The sequence below is a fragment of the Sylvia atricapilla genome, chromosome 15 (assembly GCF_009819655.1).
Source record: "Sylvia atricapilla isolate bSylAtr1 chromosome 15, bSylAtr1.pri, whole genome shotgun sequence".
Classification (NCBI taxonomy): Eukaryota; Metazoa; Chordata; class Aves; order Passeriformes; family Sylviidae; genus Sylvia; species Sylvia atricapilla.
The window spans coordinates 11,793,243-11,820,678 of record NC_089154.1 but is presented as its reverse complement, the minus strand read 5'-3'; the positions used below and the strand labels follow the sequence as shown (position 1 = coordinate 11,820,678).

The 27,436-nt window shown below is 37.7% G+C and overlaps 1 protein-coding gene across 20 annotated transcripts in view; it reads right to left on the bottom strand.

The window, feature by feature from the left end:
• Positions 1 to 27,436, bottom strand: part of RBFOX1 (RNA binding fox-1 homolog 1) — a 773,912-nt gene that overhangs the window by 41,176 nt on the left and 705,300 nt on the right. For 13 of the 20 annotated variants that reach the window (XM_066330222.1, XM_066330225.1, XM_066330218.1 and 10 more), the window contains 2 exons: positions 22,738 to 22,818; positions 6,136 to 6,268 (listed from right to left, as the gene is read on the bottom strand). In XM_066330222.1, coding sequence (XP_066186319.1) covers positions 6,136 to 6,268; positions 22,738 to 22,818 — 214 coding nt within the window. The remainder of the gene's footprint in view (positions 1 to 6,135; positions 6,269 to 22,737; positions 22,819 to 27,436) is intronic. The other 7 variants (XM_066330221.1, XM_066330227.1, XM_066330217.1 and 4 more) reach the window with 1 other exon arrangement.

The window sequence follows — 27,436 nt, the reverse complement described above, 5'->3', positions numbered from 1 at the left end:
CTTCACACTTCCATGGTTTTTCAGAGAATAGTTCCTCTATTCAGTGTTCTTTTCATTTGTTGATTCCTGACCAAATCTTAGCAATGAAGTCAAATGTATTTTCTAACTGTACCCTTCACCAGAAGTACAAAGTGTAAACCACCAAGAACTAAGCTTTGCTTTTCCTTGCTTTAGTATATAAATTTCCAAGGTTGTTTTTTGGTTTGTTTCTTTGGTTGGGTTTTTATTTGGTTTTATTTGCTTGGTTTATCACCCCTTTTTCTCTCTCTGAGGCTCTAGGCAGAAAACAAAGAGTATGCCCTGAGCATGGGAAGAGACTGAAGGCATCACACAGATACCCATCTTACAACAGCTCCTTTCATGCTTTATATTAAAAAAAAAATCTTGGTAGAGAGGTTGGTCTTGTGCTCCTGTAAAACAACACAGGACTTCCAAATAGCCACGTTACTGAAATCTGAATTACCTCACCCAAGGAATGGATAGGTTAATGCGCTTCCTGGAGGCATTAAAAAGAACAAATTTAGGGAGTTTATTCAGTTGCATTTTATTATTTCATTCTTCTAAGGAAAGCTCAGAGAAGTGAGAAATCTTGATTTAATATGAAAATGTGCCTTTAAATAACATCATATGTGGCAATCATTTCCTGAAATTATTTTTATCTAAATAGGAAACTCTTTCCTCATCAGGTATATATTATGACTTCCATGCGTTTAGCTCCTTTATATAAGTCTCTGTGTCTTACCATCACTTTTTGTAACTATATTAACACAAACTCTTTACTAGTTTAGATTCCACCTTTATAATATCCTGGGAGAACTACATCTGTCTTCATTATCATTCTTCTGTCCTCATCTTTCAAAAGGATTGAGTTGAATAATCTATCAATGACATAAAAAGACAGTCCCCGATTGCACAAGCCTTAGCTGAGTAACTTCCCAGCAGGTGAGCATCCACAGCCTTCAGCCACAACGTCCTGCCAGGGCAGCATACCCAACCTGAGGCTCACCCTGAGTGGTGCATTCAAGGGAACAAATGGACATCACACCCCTGGTTCTGATGCTTTACGTTTTAGCTTTTCTATTTTTCAGATCCTGCACGGCATTAGTGTGTAACTCTGAACTCCATATAAAGGGTTAGCAAGCTCTCTTCAGGCTTTGGTCAGACAAAACAATCCTTCCAGCCCTGAGAACCAAGGACACTCTGCCTCAGGCTCCAAGAAATACAAACAAAAGGGAATCAGGGGAGAAGACACAAACCGGGGCAATGTGACTTCACTACCTGAAGCTGCAACTGGAGGATTAACTTCTGATATGCAAACAGACCAAACTTATTTCTGTCTGAAAAACTCATGACCCTAGTCCATCTTGGGTGTAGCCTCTGCCAGGCTCTTGAACTGCCCAAGGTGTATCTATTAAAGACCTTTAATAAATATCCACTTTACTCTTTGAACTCTGACTAGCCTCTGTTGTAGGTAGCCATTCTCAGCATCAATTCCCTCCCTTGGCACAGCAGTGGACACAGCTCACCATCACCTCCCCAGCACAATTACAGAAAAGCAGCTGAGGAACAACAGTTGTGCTTTCTGATTGCTGGGAGGGTTCCTCTCACTGTCCTACACTCTCCAGCTCCTGCACTGGAAATCACCTTTAATGTGAACCCCTTTTCTAAGGCCTTCGTGAGACAAATGATAGAAGAGATATAAATAAAGCTCCAGCCTTATTTAAACCAAGGACAGAGTTAAAGCAACACTTTTCCATACTCTAATAACAGAGTTTTAAGCGCTGTAGACATAGAACCGAAGTTCTTGTAAGAGGCAGTTTCAACTTTTTTAGAATGTTCTCTAATTCCAGCCTTTCCAGCTTCAACAGTTTCTGCCATGGACAAGTTACATTATCTGCTTTATGATATTGACTGAGGGCATTGCTGCAGAGAACAAAGCTGGCAGACATGAGTCAATATATGCTGGCAAAATCTACTTCTTGTTCCAACAATTGCACGTATGCACAATGTCCAAAGTAAGAGGAAGTTTATGTGAGCCCAAGGGAATATAGTGGGAAAACCCCATAACAATCAGAGGAGATGTAGTAGCTCATACTAATCTTCTTATATTTAGAATTCAGAATAAGGGTTGGAAAATAAAGCTGTATTTTCATTTTGAATCAGTTAGCAAGTAGCACTTGAGAATGTTTATTTTAACAAGTGGAACAGTTTCTGAATAGTCTCTGTTATTTCTCCTCCACACTCCCCACAAATTCACAATTCTATTTAGGGTTGGGTTTGTGTTGGGGTTTTTTTGACTGTTCTTTTCAAAAAGAAAAAAGCATATTGCTCTCCTCTGCTTTCCCAGGAAAGACAGCAGAGGAGGAGATACAGACTGAAAGCTAATTCTCTGTCAGCTTCATCAGAACTGAAAGCAGCAGAGAGGAAATGTGAAGACAAAAGTCATCACACACTTAAACTTGTGAAGAATTTAAAGCAAAGGATGCTGAAACAGAAAGCCTTCTCATTAGTTTCACCACTCCTGCTATCTACTACTGCTCTACTACCAGATGTACCAACACTCTGGGTTTTCTTGACAACAGATTAAAAGTCTCTTGTTTCCCTCTCCTCCTGCACCATTTTGAGGTTAAGCTCTCCATGCAGTGTAGACTTCCAAACTCTGAATTTCAGTATTCTCACACAAACCAAGCTCGACTCCCCATTTCAGTGTCGGGGGTGTATGATACATTAATTATATGTAGTTTTAAGTAAGCTGCACATTCTCATATTTCAAGGCTTTAGAGATGATGCCACAGGTGCTAAAAGTGAAGCACTTTCTATGAGCTAAAAAACAAGATGCTGTCTCAAGGAATTGTGAAATGTCTCACTCAGAAGTGAAGGATCCATTAATTACTGGGGCAGTGCCATGTATCTCATGAACAGTAATTCCATTTTTAAATGACACATTTTAAAGCACACGTGCTGTTCTCTGATTTTTAAGAAAACAATGGCCTTAAATATGGTTATACCCAGCAATTTCCTGGGACCTTGCTGAGCCTGGATGCTGCCCCCAGTAAGTGGGAGGCACAGCAGAAGACAACTTCCAACAAGAACCACCATAACTCATCCTGCCTTATGACCACAAGATCCAGAGGTAGATCAAGGTCTAAGGTTAATGAAATAAAATAAAAGAAAAGAAGGTAATTGCAATTTTTAGCTTTATATTGTGCAACTACATATAAGTTCTTTCTTGAAAGGAAATATTTTTTAAGTAAACACTGATGGATTTGAATGTAAATTTATTATTAACATTGGTTTGCTTGGCTGTAAGGCCGGACTCCTTCCTTGAGTTAAAAATAAGAAATTGCCACTAAATTAATTGCAAAACAGCATTCAAAACTTACTCCATTTTTCTTATCAACTAATGATATTCCAAGTTGTTTGCTTCCTTCTCTAAGCTGATTCATTCTCTGTGATCTCTTTATTATCTCAGTAATTTTCCTTGACTTCTATTCACATTGTGACCAAAAACATTCTCATAATTTATTTCCATTCATTAAAGATTTTTTTCTGATGAAAATTTCTTTCTGCTTCTTTGATGGGTCAAAAAATAGAAAAGGTGAGCAGAGAACAGAGAACCACAGAGAAATTTCATGTTACACCCTTGTATCAGTGAAGACCAAGATCTAATACCCCAGGCCAAAGAAATTATGGGAAAATAAAGCTTTATTACCCCAGCTGTGGATCAGTGCAACAGAGAGATGTATAACTTCTGTACCGACCCCTGAGTTACAAAATGGGCAATTCAGAAAGCAGGGCCTTATTGGAAAGCACAGGTGGATTAAATTAAATTAATTATCTGAAAAATTAAATATCTGAACTAAGACCTACATGATTTAAGACAGGGCTCAGTAATTGAAAACTTTTCAGTGTCAAATTGTGTTTCCTGGCAAGGTGAGCCCTAGATGAGCAGGGGATCCTCTCAGACAGCTGGAAGCCATCAGAGCAAGGAGATGACGAGACCCATGACCAGAGCAATGCATGGCTCCCTCTGAAGCTAGATTTGGCACAAACACGAAGGGAATGAGCCTCAGCCTGTCAAACCACCCTGCAGAGGAGTGCGAGTGCTGAGCTGACCTCCTGGAAACCAGCACTGCTGGACCTGACTGCAAAATCTCTGCACTGACTGACAACAGGAGCTCTCTGCGCTTGCACATCCAATGTACTGCTAAAGGTGCTGGCAAGCTTCAGTACAGTCCCATGAGGATATCCATGTGCCCCATGGAAATGGAATTCTTGCTGCTGAGTCACTGAACTAAGCATAATAATGTGTGTACCACACATGTATACACACAAAGGACCCACGTGTGGCCTCAAATAAAGGCAAATTAATTAAGTTACATACTAGTCAGAAAGTATTAAATCATTTCAGAAATACTAATGAAAAAGTATTGTCCTGCCTCACATAGCTGGTGATTATTTTGTATATGACTTTGTATTTAACTAAGGTGTGATGTTAATGACATGAAACTGAGTGGCCCACCTTGTTATCACACTGCATGTTCCATGTTCGCTCTATGTTTGAATTTAAGAATTTGTTTTTAAACAAAGTAGAGATGGAGAGTCCACTTTCTTTAGATGTAGTGTCCATTCGGTAGCTGAGGAATTCTGATTAAAATCTAAATGCAGGGTATTCTCAACTCTTTGCCATGTACAAATGCCTGGACTGACTAAATGAGAGTATGGCAACAGAAGGAGAACTTCGGTGGGACAAAAGTAATTCCTTTGTCCAAAGGTAATTCAGGCAAACTTCAGAAAAGTGCCTTTCTCCAGTAGCTGCAATACTGTTTTGCTTAATAAACTACACAAAACAGTCAAATAAACCATCAGAATACACTTTTACAAAATAACCTGATTCTGTGGCATCATTTTTACATTAGTGTTTAGAATATATTATTTCTTTGAGACGATAACTGCCCAGTGTGATGGAATGGTCAGACTGCTTGTATAAATATATCCCTGAAAAATCAGCCCAAAGAATGACTGATGAGATTAGCAAATTCGTCTGGAAATAGATGCTCCTTTTGCCTTAGTGCAAGCAAGGCTTACTGAGAAACTGTGGGAACTGGAGCAGGGCACTCATCACCTACTGGAATGGAGCAAGGGGACAGGGAGAGAGAAAGAGAGAGAGGGAAAGAGAGAGAAAACGAGAGAAAGAGAGAGAAAGAGATACCATCCTCTCTCACTGCCTATGCTAACCTCTCCTGACCCCTTCTCTGAAAGACTCAGCGGCTCTACAGAGAGGCAAATCAAGTTTTTATGACAAAATACTGCTCTGGCCTAGGATCTGCCAAGTTTTCTGATTTTCCAGATTCCCAGTTTCTTAACAGCTGAAAATCTTTTGCTAATGTTATTAGGGCTTTTAAGTATTACATGCAGCAAACAAAGCCTTTCTGTGTCAGCCTTTGCAGAGCTACAGGAGAAATTGTTTCTTCTTTCTTTCCCACAAAAATATACATAAAACCCAAACAATCTTCTGAAATAAAGAAGATTAGAGAGTTTCTAGAAATTAACACTATGAATTCCTCTTCTTGGTTCCTTAGTTTACTACTTGACTTTAATAAATGCAGGTCACTAACAGTGAAATCTTAAGGCATTTTTTAAGCAAAAACATACACAAACCCCATGGTCCTGAGAGGAGCACCCCAGATTTCTATCATGGCAAAGATGGCAACTAGAAAAAAACTAAGAAAACTGCAATTTTAAAAAAATATATGTATTAAAAAAAAAATACAGCACTGAGCCTTCAGGTGCAGAGACAACTTTCAGCAGGCGATTTGAAGAAAAAAGAACTTAACACGATCCAACCTCCTTAATAACCAGATGTTTGCAATCATCAAAAATATACCTTTAGCCGAAACAATCTCCCCCGTTCCGGAGCGCTCCGTTTGCGGGAGCATTTACATAACAATATGTGACATCTGAAATGCTTAAGGCCACCAAAGCATGGCAGTACAAATTACAGTCATTTTTCAAGCCCGCTGTGCGAGGCGCCGGCGTTGGGCAGGCACGACCCGCGTGCGGCAGGGCTGGGAATGCTGCCCAGGCTCCTGGGATCCCTGCTGAGCCAGAGGTGAGGGAAGCAGAGCTCCTTACCCGCCGTAGGCTGGGATGGGAGGAGGGGGAGCTGCTGCTCGGAACGTGTTGTACACCGTGCGGCCTCGGCCTCGTAGGTGGGCACCTCTGTACGCGGCAGCTGCGGTCGCAGCAGGGTAGGGAAATCCTGGCACTGCAGAGGGAAAGAAAAAACATGGATTAGTGTGGGGTGTCCACGTTCTGGAGCAAGCAGTGGGCCTTAAAAAAAGCCTGCCTGTAGCTGGATGAGGGAGTCGCCAAAGAGTTTTAACTCAAATTTTCACAGGAATATCCGCGCGCCAAGAGAAGGCGGCAAACTGGGAATTTGGATGGCGGTGGCGCATACGGCTCTGGGCTTCTCAGAAGACACTATTAAAGAGAGCGTTGACTGGTTCAGCCAACACTGCTACCAGGAGACTCCCGAGGTCCAAGTTCAGGCTCAGATTTATAATGTCAGAGATATTTGCATCACATTATTGGATCTGTCTTCTAAAGTCAGCCCTGTTTTGAGTGGGGGTGAGGCATTAGAGACTTAGGTGACCTCAAGTCATCTAAATTATCCAGTGATTTTGCCAATTGAAAAGAGCTCTGCTTTTGTTCAAGATTTGGATTATTAACCAGCTCTTGAGCGTATAATAATGGAGAGAGATTTTCCTCTCTTTTCTCGCTTTTCGGAGTTGCACCATGTACATAAAAGTACCTTTCAGTCTTTCAAAGGCAAGAGTTGTACACCTTAGAAATACATCTGAATCCACATAATATCCAGACCAAACAGAAATAACTTAATCATATAACAAAGAAATTAACTAGGACATTTTTATATTATTGTCATTGGAATTGAGAAAATTAATTACCATTCTATGTAAGACTTAAAATATTTTAATCAGAAATTGAATAGTAATACAGTATTGGAGGCTTTCGTTCTGTTAAACTTCTCTCTTGATAACTTTTTAATTGAAAAAATAATAATTAAACCCCAAAACAACAAACAAGATTTCCCACTTTGTTTCCTCTGCCAATTTTTAAGCAGTATTTCATTACTTCATGTCTCCTTTGTACATATATTGCGTGTCAATGTTAGAAGAGGTATTTCATGAATGAATTCATCAGTGAGACAGACAAAATCAAATCCAGCTCTGTTGGCAGTCATGTTACATCAGATGTGCTTCATTGTGTTGAATTTCTTTTTCAGTATGTAAATAAAGAAATAAGCCAAATATTGCTTAGCAAAGCCCTAATAAAAACAAGCAAATGGAAATACTGATGTATAAAAAACTTTAAATCTCAAATATGAATTGATATCAATCCTCATTTAGTGCCAAATTTTAAAACAAGCCTTGAATTTGAAAAAAAGAAAATTTTTTTTAAAAATCACAAATTTTAGGCCTTGCTGGCTGTAATTTGTAAAGGCAAATACTGTAATTATGGTGATTTCTGTATTACTGTGGCTTTGGGGCTTTTCTAGGTCCTTCTCTCTGACAAAAAGGTCACACAGTAATTCTGCAAAGATTTACATGTCTGTGATACAGTACAAACCAACCTTATGGCAATTCAAATAAATTACAACAGTCTTAGAAAGTGAAAATACTATATTTTATAAAAAATATAAAAGGAACATGTCAAAATCAGAAAGACGAACATGCAGAACTCGATATTCTGTTGATAACTTTGCAAGCAACTGCATTCAAGTCTTAAAGGAATCGCCCTAGAAAACAGTTCTTTTAAGGAAAAACAACATATACATCATCTGTGTGAAATATGGATGCTGTAAGTACTTTTGCATATTCAACAAGATTGAGAATTGATCAGTGTAAATAGAGTAGTGACAGAATTATGACCTACTGCTGGAACCATGTATAACTTCTGTCCTTTTCTTTTCCAAGTACACAGCCTTGTATAAAAATTAATAAAACTAAGGCAATATGCAGAGGAAAATGCAAAAGATAAAAACTTTACATAATGTTCAAAGAACTACAGACCTACACACTCCCTCCAGTCTTACAGTTTTCTTTTCCTTCTTCATCTGGCTTTTGCTCCTTTGCAGTCACAGGTATTGGACTGGATGGAGAACTGATCTAATCCAGTTCAGCTATCTTTGTGTAAGAGTGATGCTCATCTGCACTCTGCCTGCCGCAGAAAAAATCACTCCTTTCCAACTAATAGGCATTTCTAGAAGTGAGTTTCCTCAATAAATTGATTGTTAATTTGTGTCTTAAAAAACAAAATGCAATTAACTAAATAAACAGAAACAAATCCAACAAACCAGTGCTCAGAAGAGATGGCTTAAGCAAATAGGTGGAAATGGATTTGAGAGAATGGCCAGGAAAAACTGATATCTGAAATGGTGGACATATTAAATGACAAACTGTAGCCTCTAGGGACACTCTTAAACTGTCAAAATTAAGAGAAATTTCACCGACCTAAATGTCAATAAAAAATAAAAAAAAAAAAAAGAGAGAGAAAAGAAAAAAGCAAAAAAAGGCCAAAAAAAAAAAAAATCAGGCAACCTTAAAAGTTTTTCACTTGCATCTGTAATTTTCTAAATATTGATGGAAAACACTAAATATTGATAGAAAACACTTTCCCAAGAAGAACAGAAGTGACAGAGAAAATCCAGCTAACTCTAAAACAGCCCAAGCTCCATCAATGTAAGATATCTAACACCTTTGTGGCTATGCAAGTCATGGTCTGGAAAGTCCTGCCCAGAGATCATTTCCAGTAATTAATTCTTTGTAATGAACATCTAGGTTTGGCAATATTTACAGCAGTTGTTCTTTCTGAGTCCTAAGGAATAAATTAAAACCAACTGGAATTGAGAGGAGACACTGAGGAAATGCCTCTGTGAAAGAACGAACCCCCAGTGTGGTTTGTGAACATTTTTTCCTTTGAATTGTACCATTCAACCCAGATTTTACACAGACATATTAAGATACATATTTTGCGACAACTGAGCATTCCTAAATTCTCTTTATTCTTCATGGTAGTCACACCTTGGAAAGAATTACAAGGAGAGTCACTGACCTCAAATCTTTGACAGTGAATGCTTTCCTCAAAAAAAGTCACAGGAAAATCAGAGTGCCCCACCAATGAATGAGTCAAAAATATTTTTTAATCACATTTTTATGAGAAAAAAGACTTTCCCTTAACAAAAGAGGAGAAAAGGGAAGAAAACACACATAGCAGGGAGAGTCACTTAGTCCATAAGAGTTTACAGAATCCAAAACCTGTAAGTGAGGCTCAGCAGTCATGGGACATGATAAGATAGTGATTTTTTTATCATTTTCAAAGGATCTGCAACACAAAGGATGAGTTTGAATGAGAAGCCTGAAGTAATGTAATTGTTTTGCTATGCTTGCCTTGCATTACTCTCTTAATAAAGTCACAGAGCATAAAATGTCTGAAGCAAAGCAAAGCACTAAAAAACTTAGGATGCAATTAGTGGAAGGCAGAGTAGTGAGGTGCAGTTCTCTGACAGGAAGAAGATCAGACATGATGGAAACTAAACATGGAACTAAGAGTGGCCTTGCAAGGCCTTACAATCAAGTGAGGTCTAACAGTTGAATTTATTCACAACAGAATGATATCGATCCCAAAAAGTGATTTGGGTCCGTCTGAAAATCAGAGTATCTGAAAACACACTTTTTATTGTCAGGTAGTAATATTAGAGGTTGAGATGAGAGGTAAAATAATCAACAGGTTTTGTTGCCCTGGATTTGAGTTCAGAATAAACCCCATAATGCTCCTTCAGCCCAGCTAAGAAATCAGATAGATAGGAATATGTAATAACCACAGAATTTATTTTGCGACCAACTTTTTAATATCCTCACCCCAAAATAACCAGCAGAAGTGGCAGCATTAGAACACAACTGAGGAATGGACTTCATAAAAAGAATTTTATGAAAAGAGCTGTCCCATCAGGAAGCATTAAATGCTATTAACCAGTCCCAAAAGTAATGAAGATAGTAGCCAGGAGGGGCAGAGGTTTTAATGACTTACAGTTTGTAGGTCAACCTTCCTTAGTGCCTCAGTGCCAGGCTACTGAAACTCAGTCAGTGAAAATGCTATTATAATGGGGTTGAGAATGTGTTTGACTCTCAGCAGGGAAGAATCTGAGCTCACTTTTAGGCAAAAGTAGCTTAAATTCATCAAAGTAATTTGATGGCTGGAATTCTTCTGATCTGTGACTGAGAAAAGGCAGATTTCTCCAAATGCATGTTGATGATAGGAGGTGATAACACGAGGTTATAAAAGGAAAGACTTCTCTAAGGACAATATATAATCAAACATCAAGCCATAGAAAACAATTTACATTTTCATCTAATGGCCCCATCCATTCTATAGATATTCATTCAGCTATTCAAATATGAATGAGACTACAACCACAAAACTCAGTTCCTACAGTCACAAAGCAATTTTAATTTTTTCAAGTTAAAAAAATTAGATTATAAATAATATGCTGTAGAAATCCTTGGCTTTGCTTAATATAATTATCCAAAAATCATACAAATCATCTACTACAGCCTAAATGAAATTGTTTTAAGATTTCTTGCTGGTAAGATTTCGTCTTTGAACTTGTGTGTTCTATTTTTATACTTAGGGGATACAATTTTAAAATGTATTATTACAATGAATATTGCCTACAAAGTTTTCTCTTCTTCAGCTTTGTAAAGGTGGAATCACTGTCATTTCAGTGACCTTCAGTTAAGACCTCAAACATGAAATATGGCCAGAAAATTGCCACATTTAATCAAATAAAAAGGCCTTTGGAATTAACAGGATTAATGGTAGTATATCAGCAAAATTTAGATAATGAATGATCTTATAGAAAAAGCAAATATGAGCATAAGGAAGAAAAACTTAATTTTTGAGTTCACAGATGAAATTTAATCAAATTATAATTTTTCCCAAAGGACGTAATATAAGCATTTGTTTTACGAATTTTTTATTAAATGAACATGACAGGGAGGTACATATTGTAGGCACCATATCTCAACACAGGCCTGGGAAAAACAAAGGCTGAAGGAACAATGAAAAGCTCGAGTTCCCAAAAAGAGGAATATAACCTGGAAAAAAAAAATACTTAAGGGTTATACACTGCGTATTAAAGTTTTAAAGCTTTGGGATAGATGAAAGAGCAGCAGATGCAAAAGACAACAGGGGGCAGATTTTGTATCAAAGCCATAAAAATATACAGCCACTTTAATGGGCAATTATTCTTCACATTTGTGCTGCGGTTTGAATTTGTATGAGGGTGCCATATGCCCCAAGAAAGGTGTGCCATCAAAATGGATGAGCAGATCTACCTCTCATCACTCCTAATCTCTCCTCCTCCGCACAGAGTAGCAGGTCACCTGCCACCAAGAGTTTGCAAATGTTTTATGGTGAAGAATTTTAATGCTACGTCGTGTTTGAATTGGTTTATCGCTAATTTACTGCGGCACAGTTTAACTGCTGGAAAGACAGGCAGACACATTTACATTATTCCCAGAGTTCAGGAGGAGCCCCGTTGAGGAAACACAATAAATTAAAAACAAAGAGATATAATGGGCAGCATGCTGAGAAAGGCTAAGCAGAATAATCTATATGATATTATCTGAGATTTCAGGAACAGAATCAGCAGTTTATCCCAATGTGTGCTGTGTTTTCCCTTCACTGTAATAGTAATAAGTATTATTAAGTGGCATTCTTTGAAAGAATTATAAACAGTGAGCTAAAGAGGATTTGTGCATTTAAATACACAGACCAAAGCACACTGCAAGCAAAATGTAAGCTCTGTTAATACAGATTTTAACATGAAATGGCATTTAAATTATATATAAATATATGTATATACACGTACTTCAAATTCAGGGTAAAAAAAAAATCTTTAGAAAGTTCATAGTGTTTAAAATTACAGGCTGAAAATACATTTCTTCACCTGTCACTGTTGTGAGATGATTTTGCCTGGGATCTAGTTGTGAATTAACTGCATTCAAAGGAAATTTCCTGTATACATCAAGCAGAGTCACAACTGGTCACTTCTATTTCTTTCTTTCTTTCACAAGCTATTTATTTTTTGAATCATACTTAAAATTATAGACCAATTATTTCCTAACTATTGTAAAAAAAATACATGCCAGTATTATACACTGTTGTTTAGGAATGAATAAATCTGTATTTTGGAGAAACCCCTACTTATAGGACATTCTCATTTGAAATGCATTAAAAAGGAAAACAAAAATCTCTAATTAATGTACAAGTCTAATCACCATTCTCCACATGGAAGAGTAATTTTTCACTGTTCATTTGCTCAGTGTAATCTCAAAACTGACATAACAGAAAAGCAATGGCCTATAAATCTGCTCTCATTTGTTTCTTTAATATTCATATTCCATTGAACTACAGCTGCTTGTTGCTGCAGTCTATTACAACATGCAAAACTGTCGATAAAAATATTATGAAAGGCAAGATGTGTTTCTTCATGGCTCTGTGTGCCATTTATTTGGAAAAAAAATAACAACAAATGACTCATGGATCGTCCCTTAGTTTGCTGCACGCCGGGCGATTAGTGATTAATTACCTTGCTGCAAATTGACATGGCACAAGGAAATTGACACAGCTCTGATTAATTAACTTTTTTTATGCAAGACAGTTACTTACAAAACACTGCACACTGTAATTGAATCCCTTTACACAACACTACTGCATTAAGTTTCCTGTCAAATCCAAATTAGCGCCAAATTTCACGTAAATGTGAAACTTTTTATACTGACATACATGTAGATATTTCTAGAAAGGGGACAGACGACTGCTTTAAAACACTGCTTTCAAATATTTCAGCCTCAGACATGGGAAGAATCAGATTTATGGATTATTCCGTAACAAACTATTATCAAATGCACACAATAAAACCTCCCCATAAACTAAATATCTCAGTAAAAAGCAACCTACTATTTATTCCTATGTTAAATTATAGGAAGACACTTAATTGTTCAAACACGACTTTTCATTTGGCAATCTTAAAGTTGCTTCCAGATCTAACTGATCTATTATTTCTACGACTTCTACATACTGACTTCTTTGCAATTGTTTTAAGTTTAGATGGAGCTATTCTTTTTGTTTCATCCCCTCTCATGTACCAAAAACCAATCCATTACTGGTTTCTCTGTATATTGCTACCAGATATGACATTAATTTATAACCTTCTGAGCAAAACCTTGATGCCCAAGCCTGGAAACTGTCTCATCTCCCTGCCCAAGCTTTTTCCATGTGAAGGTGACTGGCCATTGGCACAGCTGCCCAGGGGGGCTGTAGGATCTCTATCCTTGGAGATGTTCATGAGCTGTTTGAGAGCCAGCTCCAGGTTTTCTGCTGGAACTAGGCATGGACAGTTATGTTCTCCAGTGCTCCTTCCAGCCTCAGCCACTCAGATTTGGCCATTTAGTGATTCTGTGGTTGTCAGAAATTCCTTTATTCCCCATCTTTCTTTAACTGGATTGCATATACAGCCAGCTGACATCACCCTAAGACATCAAGGGGTGTCCAAGAACAAGCAGAAAAAAATGGAGGATGTGAAAGAATACAAAGGAAAAGATTGAGAACTTCTTGTAAATTTATGTAATGACACCAACCTACAGCTTTGAATTTAAGGAAAAAAAGCTATAACTGGTGGTGAAATTACTTATGATGCACTTAAAATCACAATGAGAGTACTGCATAGCTGAAATTACAAATAGTTGAGGTACAAAGAACAGTTGGCTTTTCACAAAGAAAGCAATTGAAAAAGAAGGAAAGGCTCAGGAGGTAAAAAAGCACCCAGGCCATAAAGAAAAAAAACCAGCAGAGATCAGAGAAGACACGTTTGATCTTAAATTAAAGAACAATCTTCAAATATAGATGATCAAAGTGATCAATATCTTGTCTGGTGTTCCCAGTTATTGGACAGCCGTAAGTTTCAAGCAAATGGAAGAAATCCCCTGTGTCTAACAAAGCTCCATTTCCAAGACAAAGGAAAAAGGCCATGGCTGTGGAAAGCTGGATGAAGAGTAGCACTGCTATAAAGAGATGACAAAATTCAGTAATTTGAATGTTCATGAGAGTCAATGATATAGTGACAAGAAATACTGTTTAGATGACACAAGGATTCCTAAAGCTCAACAGAATTATTAAACTGTAAAAAGAGCACTGTCAGAATCCACTGGGAACAATTTAGGCAGGAAGAAATGGAGGAACAACCCAGCTGTTAACCTAATCCAAACCATAAAGGAAAAATTGTCAAAACAAAGAATTGCACCTGCAAAGTCATACTGATACTAAAAATGTTAATTCCTAAAAAGCACTTATTATCTGTGAAATTCAGGCTGAATTTTGCTGTACACAGAACAGTTCCAAAAGCCAAGATTCAATAGTAACCACCACAAAACAGAATGACACTAAGGTGTGCCTTTATTTGAAACCAAATCTTACAGGCTAAGCTGTAAATTTAGTAGTTTGCTATCTGCCAGACAGGATGATTTGAGATGTCAGCACTGTGGCTCTGGCACTAAAAATGGGTGACACAGCAGAGAGGTTACAGGAGACAGAGTTGGGAAAGGTGGCACCCAGGACTGTGCACAAATTGTCTGATATGCAATTGCATCACAGAACATGATGCAAGACAATACTGAATGCAATTCCCACTAGGTAAATGTAATGTACATAGTAAATGGAGTTATTAAATGTAATTCTCGCTATGTAAATAGGATGTACATAGTAAATGGAGTTACTAAATGTAATTCTGACTATTTAGCTGCATTCTGAGAGGAGTAAGTCCAAACAGTCCTATTGCCCTAAATCACAGGTTAGTCACCAGTGCTGCCAGTGGCCAAGTGCTGTGTGTCCACCAACAGCAGAACACCAAGGGAAGGCACCTGAGCTCCCAGCTGTTCTTGGCCACACACAGGTTTTTATTATTTGAACTAAAGGACAGAGATACTCTGCACAATTTACTGTCTTTCCAGCTATCTCCCACTACCCACATGTAAGGTTTTGTATAAGCAAAAAAACCCATCAGAGTCACAAATCAGGACATGTCTCTCTTTCCAAAATGCCTAAACCTGCTAGTTCAGACACACTGCTCCAGCGATAAACAGATCAACAGAGGAATGAGGGCAAACAGCAAGGCCCTTAACCACATTTGTGGGAGTGAAATGAAAGCCACGTTTACAGATTTTGGACACACACAATGTATTTTAGTGATTAATTATAAGTGACCATTTAAAATATGGATAGGCAGGAGGTAAAATGTGATTTATCCTGAAAAGAGTTGCAGAAAAAGCAATGTATACTGACAAAGAACATCATAAATGCTATAGGAGGAATTTCAGGCAACACTAAAAAACAAACAAAAAAGCACCCCCCAGAAAAACCAAAACAAACAAGCAAACAACCCCCCCAAAAAACCCCAAATGAACAAAAAAACCCCAAATGAATAAAAAAAACCCAACGAGGTTGACTTCACAGTTAAAATCAGGATGATACTTCAATCAAGAATATAATGTAATGCATATGAATACAGTTTTAACTTAATTTTTAAAATGTTGTACTATTTTTATCTTACTTGAAAACCAGTGGTATCCCACACCAAAGCAAGGCCCAACACAACGGGACAGAGCAGAGTTTAAAAACCTTCTAAAGACATTTCAACATGAGATGACATCAACATTTCTCTACACATTGGGGAGGGAATTATGGAAAGCCATTTCCTTCCTATTTACTCCTGGTAGCTCCTTTGTTTAAGCTTTCACTTAAACCCTCTGCATTTAATATACAAGCAGGAAGGGCAATTGGCACATTTTTTTTCCTGATTACTATCGGGTGATTCTCCTCATAAATAAAAGCAATTCATTCAGGAAGCACAACAAAAGATAGCTTGACCCCTAAATGTTCAGTAATATACTTTTTGTAGCCTGGAAATCATGCATGGAATTGCTCTTCTCAGATGTATGGACATTTCCATTTTGGCAGGCTTTTTGCACCCTCAGTCAGGAAGTGCAACCCTACAATTGTTAATTTGGTTAATTAATGGCCCAATCACAGCCTCCTTTGCAGAGGTGCTCTGTTTCCTCCAAAGCAACAAGAAGCAGACAAAACCAACAAGGTGTAAATACAATATGTATTTTATCTATGATGAAGTGACCTCCCATTCCAATTCAGTTTAAGAGAAAACAGACCAATTAAAATTTTAGTTTGCAGAACCTTTCTATATTCAATCCAGAAATAAATAATTTGTGCTGGCAAATTATTTATACCACACGAATACTCATTTCTTAAACTGTTCCTGACCCATATTCTAATTCAAAATGACAAGGCGGCCAAACAGTTAAATGAAGAAAAAACTACAGCAATAAAATCAGAACAAATTAATCGTTGCTATCATTGCAAAATATATCCACTTGGATTGAAGGAGGTCAGTCATGATTGACACACAAAACCCAGAGAAGGATACACCACAGCATCCACCCCTCAGCTGCTTGGAGTGGCAGCAAGCTGCCATCATTACAGTATAATTTTCAGGTAATTAGATGTGTGCAACAGATTAAACCTGACAAAATCAACGGAATCAAGGTTTCCAACCCGAATGCTTCCACTAATGATTTTGGCTCAGAAGAGCGCTTTGAATCACCTTTTGAAAATTCCTATTTTCCCTGTGTAATTTTCTTGGTATTGAAAATATCCCAGAACATAATAGAAATGTCAAAGGTCTTCCTTCAATCCATTAGTAACGCCACAGGAAAATAAAACCTGGAATGTCTTCACTGAAACAAGCAACATGAAAATAGTTTCATACAGCAGTTTTTAGGTGGTTTACTAATATTCTTAAGCCAAGTAACCTATTTCTAAGGCAAGGACATACTGCATAGACAGGCTTGACTTAATTTTCATTTCTGTAGCACAATGAGTCCTCAAATACATTAAACCCTGCTGGATGTGCTCTTTTTAAATATAGAATGTATATTTATGAATTTCTTCATTTGTTCTATAAGCAAGATCCTGAACCATCCTCCATCTATGAATTAAAAAAAAAATCTTTTAAAAACTAGGACATATGTCTGGTGTATGTAAGTGCTAATATTTTCAATAGAGAATAAAATTCCCACATCATGTAATTAATACCTTATGCTTGTGCCACAGATTTTCCTTCTTTCCTAGCACATAATGCATGGAATATCAGGAATATTGGGATAATTTTGGGACACTTCTAATGTATACTCTGAAGGAATTAAGCATGTTTTCCTGATCTGCTTAAAAAAAAAAAAAACAAAACAAAAAAAAAAAAAACACAAAACTTTAGCCTTAAAAATATTTCTTGTCAAAAATATTACAGGACCAAAGGTTTCCAGGGAATTTTCCAAAAGAACTGCCTTCCCACCTTTCAAAAACATCTCATCTTTGCCTTGTTGTTTCCTGGTCGCTCATAAGCTAAAATCCCAGGGCAACATAGTTTATTGTTTTAATATCTGTCTGACGCAAAGCAGAAGTATTCTCTGGCGAGTGCTTTTCTGTCATATGTACTTCTGTGAAAGGAATATCAAGATAAATAAGATGTTCTAGGGCATATCATGGGATTATGAGCTTGGCACTGACTGAATTCTGTTTAAAAATAGTTGAAACAATAAATAAAAAAACCCATCTTAACTGATATTTTGAGGATGTGAGCTTGAAGAGCATTGGGTTTTAAATATTTTAATTATAAGGGGGTTATGCTATTTTAGTATGAATAGAAAATGACTACTCAAGTCCATAAATGGGACAAACAGAATGAGAGGAAATAATATTCATAATTTAAACAGTTAAAGCAATAAAATTCTATTCTAATGGTACAATGGACTGTGAACTTACTTAGTATTAATTAAACTCAATGTAATGGCATTTTCTATATTGAAATGAATAACCAGTGATCTGGAAATTCATTTAGACCATTAGGTTAATTACAGAAACCGATGGAAGTTTTATCAGACAATTACAATTAAGGAACACGAACAATGTGGGACAGATTTATAAGCATTTGTACCACCTCAATCATTCTTGCTGAATTCCAGCACCACTTCTTCCAAAACTGTAATCGATATATCAATTAAAAAATGGGCCAGCGACTTCATTTGCCCTTGAGTATGATAAAATAAAATGAATTAATATCGGATTTTGCATTTTCATATTTTTCTTCTTTTAATTCTACCACTTGATTGCAGTATGAAAGATTTATTTCAGAGCTGATAAGCAGGCTTACTGAAGATGAAACAACTCTAACGTTTAAGAAATCGAAGCCAAAACTGATTTCAGTTTAAAATGTAGTCATTGAACTCAAGGCAAAATTCTCTTTTATGGGCATGCTAAACATTTGGGAAATAGAGGTGTTCATCTGCACATTATTCTGAACAAAGGCATGGAGAAACTTAAAATATTTTACTATACATGTGAGCTACCCATGCTAACAGTGAACCATCCCTTCAGTGTGTGTGCAGAAAAATCCTCTAGTAGCTACACACTCAATAACTCAAGTAACTTAATGCTTACTTAGAGCTAAAATAAAGCCTAAAAGTTTCAGAGATCAAAGTGCTGATTTAAAGAGTAAAAAAGAAAATTTAGCTGTCTTTGAATTTCCCTTTAAATTTTCAATCCCATCTGTCTCCCATTGTCCTCTATGTGGCCTGGGTAGGTACAGCTGGACATTCCTGAGGGATGGGATGCACAGCTTGAGGCCAGGAGTGCTGGGAGCACAAGGATTGCTGCTGGAAATGCATCTCCTCTTCCACACCCTGCCACAAAAGACAGGGACAGGCTGGGAAGACAAGGGACAACAAACATCACTTGCAAGAAGAGAGGTTTCCACTGCCAGCACATTCAGTCATTGGCACAGATGAAACTCTGCAATCTCCATCCTCAGACCTGCTCTGGTGCAACCTGGTCCTTCCAACGTGAATTACTTGACAATTCTACAACTTCACATCTTTCTTCTTCCCCATGCTTTGGGTCTCATGAGCTTCCACTTCATTCATATTTTCAGGCACTTCTACATAATAAAAAAATGGGGGGAAATAGGCACAAAACAGTTTTTAAAAGTTCTTGCATAAATTCAGATTTGTATTTTTGCCCTTTTGACCATACCTACCCAGCTGCGTTACTGTCCTTGGCAGAACAGCGATACAGACATTCAGGAACAGAATTTTTTTTTCTTCTTTTTTTGAATCTTCCTTTTGTCCAGCAGGGTCTTAATATTCTCAAGGATCCTACCCATGTGTGGCTTCAATTTGGAAAAGTCCCAAAATTATTCTTGACACATTTCTTATTTATCAGTAGATACAAATTTCTTCAGGATTTTAAAATTTCCTGTGGAAACAACTATTCTAAAGAAGTGAGGGTAAAAAAAGACTGTGAAGTCAAACTGTGCTTCATTTACTTTCAGTGAGATATCCTGGGCCTGTAGGAAGATTCCAGTGAGTGCTGACTCACTGGGATTTGGTGAACTCTAGTCATTCTGGGCTGGATATAACTCCTTTCAATACTTGTCTGCATCCTGCATTATGGCAATGATGAAGGATTTAAGTGAAATCTGTTGTATCAGTTCTGCCCTGGAGGGGCCAGTCCTGTGGGAATCTGGAGCAGCCAAGGTTTCCTGCCTGGATTTTCTGGCCGTGGTTGTCACAGGACCTGTCCCACCCTGGGACTGGGAACACATTGGCATGCTGAAACTCTGCTTTCTACATAAAAGATTATCTATTCCAACAATAGATGTACAAATGAAAAACTGATCCAGGTCCCATCTTCTCCTTCAGCATAAGAGAACAGATGAGGCATGAGAGACTATTGCTGCTGATTTGTTCCACTGCTTGCAGAAGAAACAGCTCATTTCTTTCTGTATTATGCCAAGGGCCAGAAGTGATGGAAGGAAGCAGAGCCATGTTTCCAACTCCTGACATATTCAGAGGTGTAACTAATCATTGTGCTGGGAAATGTATAGTGCGATACATAAAATATATCCTGGAGAAATCAAATATCAGAAGGGAAAGAGCAGCTCCAAGAATCGCAGTCTGCTTTCTGGAAAGCCAGTGGGTGAAAGTGCTCGGAGTCATCAGAGGCCAGAACCATTACAAACCAAGAAGTTCAATGAGAACCCAAGCCAGCCAAATTAAGAAAAATACATCTTAAAACCATGTCCCAGTCCTTCATGCCTTATAACTCATGAGCAAAAGATGAAAACTCAAGTTAGACAACATTTTGAAAAACGGGGACTATCCTCTTCCAAATTTCTGAAAACTCCTAAATGCCATTAGCACTCCATGAACTTCACAATGGCTCTAGAAAAATCTCAGCAGACTCTTTCCCTTCTGTTAAAACAATTACTAATTGAAAACCCCTTAATTCTTACATTGTAAGCAGTTGTAAAGTATCACACAGTTACAACATCAGCAGTAACAGAATAAACAATTAACAAATTGTTCAAAAAGGAAGGCTGCAATATTGTTGTCTACATGGAATGATAATAGTACAATATTCATCTCCTAGGCATTGTTGACTTATCAGTTATAATTTCAATATTACAAAATGTGCACACAAATGGAATATAGGAGATCTTTAAACTAATAAAAGAAATGAGACAAAAGTCAAGCTTCATTTCTATTCACTTCTAGTGGAATTTCTTATAGAAATGAAGCTATTTTACATCTTTATTGAAAGTTTTTTATTAAGGAGAAATAAAAAAAACTAATTACAATATTTAGTAATTGTAGCAATTTTGTGTTATTAGGAGTTGTGACCCTGTAGGGGAAACTGCATTTTGGCAAGAGAAAATTCTATAATGAAGAAAAAATCATGACTTGCCAACACATAGATTCAACAAAAGTGTAATAACTTCTACTGCAAAGGCTACCAGCAATGACTGTTATGAAACTGTGTATTACACATTGCCCAGTGGGAGACAGATAGGAAAAGCTTGTTTATTTATGTATTTGGCATAATTGAAAACAAACAGGTGTTTGTTAGGATATCATTATTCAAGGAGCACCACTGCAAAATAAGATTTTTCAGCAGGACTGACTCAAGAGACACCATGGAAACAGTGAACTCCAGAGCTCAGCTTGCTCACAGTGTCTCTTTGGGGAATCAATATTAGTGGAAATATCATCCGATGCAAACAGCAATCCCACCAGTAAAATTCCTGGGGTACAACTCAGTGAGACACGAGGAGCAACAGGGTGAACTTATGAAAAGCTTTCAAAGAAGAGCAATTTTCAGAAAATTGTAACAAACGCTGCCCCCTCTTCTCTAAAAGAAGCTCCCTAATAGTGAGATGAGTGAGATGTTTGGATCATGTTCTAGGAAAACAGTTGTCAGTCAAAGAGGAGGAGTGCACAAAAAATGTCCAAAAGGGAGCATTATTTTAACTGAAAGTACTTCATATCTCTGTACTACTACAAGGAAAAAAGAAAAAAAAAATCAACAACAACAACCAAACAAAAAAAAACACCTCACACTGCTAGGGAAAGGTGACATATTAGAAAATATTCTTGGAGCACCTGGAAGCAAATGCAGGCTTAACTGACAATTTAATTTGCAATTTAAAACACTTGATGCATTTGGTTAGCTCACTCTGCATTTGTAGACTCCAGACTCCTCATTTAAAGGGGATCCCATATGAATCCTGGAAAAGCAGCAGCTCCAGGGATGCCATTGATAACACTTGACATAAGAGAATTACATGACTGTAGAGATGATCCACTATGGAACTCTTTTGTCCTAATTCCTGGTTTCAATTTAAAAAATAATTATTTTAGTAGTCTAGATAAGAGAGTAGAATTGCATTCTGGATTGAATACAATCTCCATAAAGAGCATATCTGATAATGCTGTTAAATCAGATCATGTATTTTCTTTACAGAGGACGACAATGAACACAGAGCCAGGGCTGCTGTGAGCAACAGTTCCTGCTCCTGCATTCAGCTCCAGGCTTTTCATCCCACTAGATGCCAGAATGAGCATCAGTGGAACACCCAATCCAATCTAAAACCCTCTCAGAAGAGGTTTCTGCTCAGAATTTCAGAGGACGCATCTCTACTCCACAGTTTTGTACAGAAAAATGGCTGATGGCAGCATCCATCACATCAGCTTGTCTCTGCTCCTTTTATCATGGCAGCTTCTTATGGCTCAAAATGCCCCCTTTCAAGAGGTAAAAAAAGACTTCATATCTAATTGCTCCCTGACCCAATCAAACAGTGTCATGGTAGCAGACCATTTTGTGTTTTAAATCGCAGTTGTGACCAGGACAGAAGAAACACATCTTCTACACAAAATGCAGAGCACACAACAGTACTGGATTCCAAAAACTGTTACTGGAGAACTTTTGATCATTTCTTTACCACATCGCAATATAGGCATTTTTTTTCCGTTTTTTCCTCTTTTTTTTTTTTGTTTTTTTTTTTAATACACTTTGAGAATAAAGAAGAAAACAGTCAATTATCTGTTGACATTACTTACATATGCTTATAAACACCACATTTACCTTAACGAGAGCCGTTGGGAAAGTTGACATTTTCAGGGGGCTTAATTCACAATTATTGTGCTTTTGTCACAAAAACAGAACAAGAAACGAGCCATAACACTAGCTTACTTGTGGATGTGTATACTAGTGAACTGGGGGCACTGTACACGGGAGATCCCTCCTGGTTTGCCTGGCACAGCAGCACCCTGCCTACAAGAAAGAGAGAGAGAGTGGTATCTGGTTTTGGAACACTTCAACTAAACCTCAGTTTGCATCTCAACAACAGAAATCAAGTCACAACCGACCAAAAACCAGGGGTGCTTTTTTTTCTTTTTTTTTTGTCCTTTGGCTTGAAAGCAGGGAGAGCCCAAATGAGGAGTTTGACATTGGAGAAAGCAGAACACAGACACGACACCAGCGGGAACCGCCAGCCCCGGCGCCCGCCCAGCTGCTCTCTGTCCCTGCCACCCTGATTCTCCCAAAACTGCTGCCCCACTCCCAAATCTGCGAGCACCCACCCACCCTCCCCACCCTCCTGCTGCCTCCTCAGCCCCCTGGCCCTGGCTGGGATGAGGCTCCTGGAGCCAGCACAGCACAGCAGAACACCATGTGCGGCACTCCCAGCACAGACATCACACCTGCACATAGCTCCCAGTGCCACCAAGTGAGCACTGGCACATCTCAGTTCAGGATTAAAAACAAAACCAGATAAAACAAAACCTTTCCCCCCCCCCTTTTTTTTTTTTTTCTTTTCTCCCCAAAGGAATAAAAGTAAAATCAATAACCAAATCCATTTAAACCAACGCTTTTGCAATGCTTATTTTGAACAAGTGACACAAGTTTAAGGTTATTTCCTGTTTTTTTCTTTTGAATGAACTTCAAGAAAACATGTCAGGTTTTCTTAAAATTGTACTCTAGCAGTCTTAGCTGAATACAGATTAAACATTGATCAGAGGTTGAAATAACTGTACTTTCAAACTAGGAAAGAAACTTCTTCACTGCTGGAATACAGTCCACCAGGAAAAGTGGGATATGAGACATCTGGTTTTGCAGATATATGTGCATATATCTGTATATACACACACAGGATGTTATACATCATACACTGACATGCCTCAAGCTGTCAGGATTTGTGAATCACACAATTCAAACCCATCAAATTTATATGGAATTTGTGAAATTTTAAATGTTGTGCATTGACATGCAATGGAACGGCACTGAGCTGAGCCCAGTGTGTTTGGAAGGACAGGATTATTACAAATGGTAGGCACATTTTCCACAGTATTACAGGAGCAATTCTCAACTTCCATTCACTGGGCCAGAGTTCTGTCAAAATAGATTTTAAAAAAACTTCTGCCATTAACCAGTGCTTTGATTGTTGCTTGCAGCTGTCACTTGAAGGAGAAATACTGGAAATGCTGAAGAGCAATAAAATAATTCTTTTAATTTATGCAATTTAACTGAGACCATGACCACTGGAAATCTTATTAATTACTATGCTTCTAACCTTCCCAGACAATAGCACAGCCTTAACTAACAGGATTTAGAGATGCCTGCTTTTTTCCAGCCGTCCACAACTAATATAAAAGATAAAACATAAAACAATCTCCTTTAAGACAACACATCATTGACTGTATTGACATCTCTCTCAGCCTTCAGCCCTTGTGTGGAAGCTGGCAAATGAACATGCAGCTACTGAGATCCTAATTACAAACAGGATTTTCAGGTTAAATATAAAATAAATGAATAAATAAGCCCTATCCACACACTCCTTTTGACCCCAGGAATGTGTGTTGGAATATGGATGAATTTAACACCACGGATGATTCAAAACCTGAGCTACTGCAGAAGGCTGCAAATGAAAGTGAGCTGAAGACCCACAGGCATTTATCCAGCTGAGAGAAACACATTAGGAAAATCAGTCATTTTCATTAGGCTTTAAGAATAATAGAACTCTAATGACTTCAAGCACGTCTAGAAAACAGAGCAATAGATTTTTAGAAGTCAAAGGTTACAGTTTATTTACATTATTCACCATAAATCCTAGATGCATTTGGCTTCCTCCATGCTCCATAGGTGTTTTCTTACCCTGTGTAGTGAAGATTCTTATATTTTTTCTGATTTCATCTCATAGAAATCTATTTTGCCCTATTCTAGTCATCTAATTTCTAATTAAAGTACTTCAAAACAGATGCTTTTTACATCTCTGCTACTAGAGTGTATTTAATTTCTTGAACAGAGCCTTCTAATTATATTTTGACAATCTGCCTTTGAATTTGTACATAATATTAATACTGATAACTAAAACATTATTATTAGATTGTGTTAGGAAAAAAATGGAACTTTTTTAATCTACTTAATAAGCAAAGATTACTTCTTCTGCATCTAATTTTTGTATTAAAAATATTTAAATTGCAATTCATACAACTGAGGGAAGACTGAATTATTTACAGTAAGATCTTGGATAAACCTCAGAACACAAGAACAATCTATAAATTTCCCAATGGGAAAAAAAAAAAAAGCAGCGCATTATTTTTCCTCCAGAACACTAAATTCTAGTGAGATAGAATTAAGGACTTGGGTGCTTTTTTTAAAGAAAGATTATTTTAATCTAAAGTTTTGAGGGAGCAGTGCCAGAGGGGACACTGAGGTGACCAGCCTGGGGGCAGAGGCACTGCAGAGACTCAATCTCACCCCTGGAATGCTGCCTGGCAGCATGGACAAAACCAGACTTCCCAACATCAAAGACAATTCCCCCTCATCCTTCTCTTCCTCCACTGTTTTCTCCTGCAGCCCATGATTAGGAACGTACTGTTTGATGAGGTCTTTTGCTGAAGCACCACGGTTATTTTGAGAAATAATTACTCTAAAAATATTCAGGACTGTGAAAAAAAAGAAAAAAAAAGAAAGAAAAAGTGATGTGCAGTCATTAATATTTTTAGAATACTTAAAATTCAGTTCCCAGTGGTTTCAAGAGCTCTGACTAAATGCACTTCCCTTCATTTTTTGTACTTTCAAAAATAAGGTTTTTTGTGTACAGTTATTTACACGATGCAGATAAACCAAAATACCAATGTACTCATGGTGCTGCACAGAGTACTCACTGCCTCATGTAAAACACAGCTAAAAAAATCACTGCATTTCTTAAAGACTCAAAGAAGTAACACCAATGATCAACACGTGGATTCACTCACTAAATTATAGAGGATTTTTAAACCCATTCTGTAAAAAATAGCTTTGGACTGGAACCACTGTGTAGCCAGTACTACAGGCAGCTTGGAATTAAAGACCTACAATTAGTTGAAAAGAATTTACACAGTTAGCTGGAATCTCTTGTGGCATTGTTTGAGGAAGTATGAATTGAAATAACACCTTCTGCAGAAATGAATGGATATCATTAGCTAAAATCACACTGTTGGTGTAAAATTAACAACTTTACCTTTAACATTTAAAATGATGCTGTTGGTGTAAATTAACAATGGGGCAAGGCCTCGATGGGCTTCCTGTCACAGGAAGCAGATGAAACTTCTAGAAATCTTTCCTGGCAATGGTTTAAAGTTTCTTTACCAGGAGAGAGAAGCTGAGCCCACAATGCACCACCTCACTGGACACATGGCGTGAGCACCTTGGCCCATGAGCCAAAAGCTTCCAATTTACAGTGGAAATTTTATTTATTCACCAAGAATTTTGGGGGGAATTACGAAGAAGAGGACAGAGTCTGCTTATTGGGTCTTTTCCCTGGAACACAACAAACTGAGCACAGGGAACAAATGTTCTCATCACTCCAAGAATTCTAAGGAAGCACAGCTTCCCAGAAGGCTCTTTGGAGAACGGGGAAGTGGCAGTGGTGCTGAGCTCTCTACAGCATCCAACTGCTGCCTTCACAACAGGGCAAGCACAGAGGCTTTTTCAGTGGCAGGAATTAACCAACTCAATGTCCAGGGCTGGGCTGGGCTGGGTTTTAGTGCCCAGGTGGCTGAAATGAGTGTTTGTAATACAGGAGCTAAGTTACTTCCTACACACAAGGAGATTTAGTGATGATTCTATCATTCTAATCCGTTGTACTCTCAGCTTTCCAGGTAAATCAGCTGCTCTTTACACATTTTTTTTCTATTGTATTACCAAAAGGAGCTTCTTACTGCCTCTCACAACTAAGTACCAGTTCATCCGTTCTTTAATACTATTTACAAACAAAGAAATCCAAACAAAGCCATAGGAAAAAGTGATTTAAAAAATTAAGCTATTTGAGTCTCATTTTGCCTACATTATTATAAACTATCGTTTTAAGAGCCTAATCTAAATCTAAAAAAAAAAACATTCTTTACTGAATTCAGTGATTGCTTTTTTCATTTTCTTTTTCTCCTAGTCCAGCTGGATGACAGTAAGTTCTCCCTGGGTTAGCTCTGGTCATTCTGATCACTCTTCCTTTGTGCCTTTTGCAACAGCTATTATTCCTAAAGACTTTGGTGTTCAATGCATGAAGAACACCGTAAAGCTGCATCTCTCACGAACAAATCAGGAGATTTGCAAGTGTATCAAGGATCCTCATAAGCAATCCATGTTCACTCTTGGTTTGCTGCTCTAAAAGTGTAATTTAATATTGGCATTTTCAGATAAAAATAGCACTATTTTTGTTCTGGTCTGATATATTGTTCTGTGATGGATTATTTCAAAATGCCTCACAGAAATGGATCAGAAACACCTAATAAAAGGCTCCTGTTGTGCAGTAATAGTGTATGTTAGCTTCTATTGTCCCCTCTGACTAGGGAATTTAAAGAGAGCCTCTACAGCCTCTCTCTTGAATACATAATAGTAGTTAAGTGCTCTC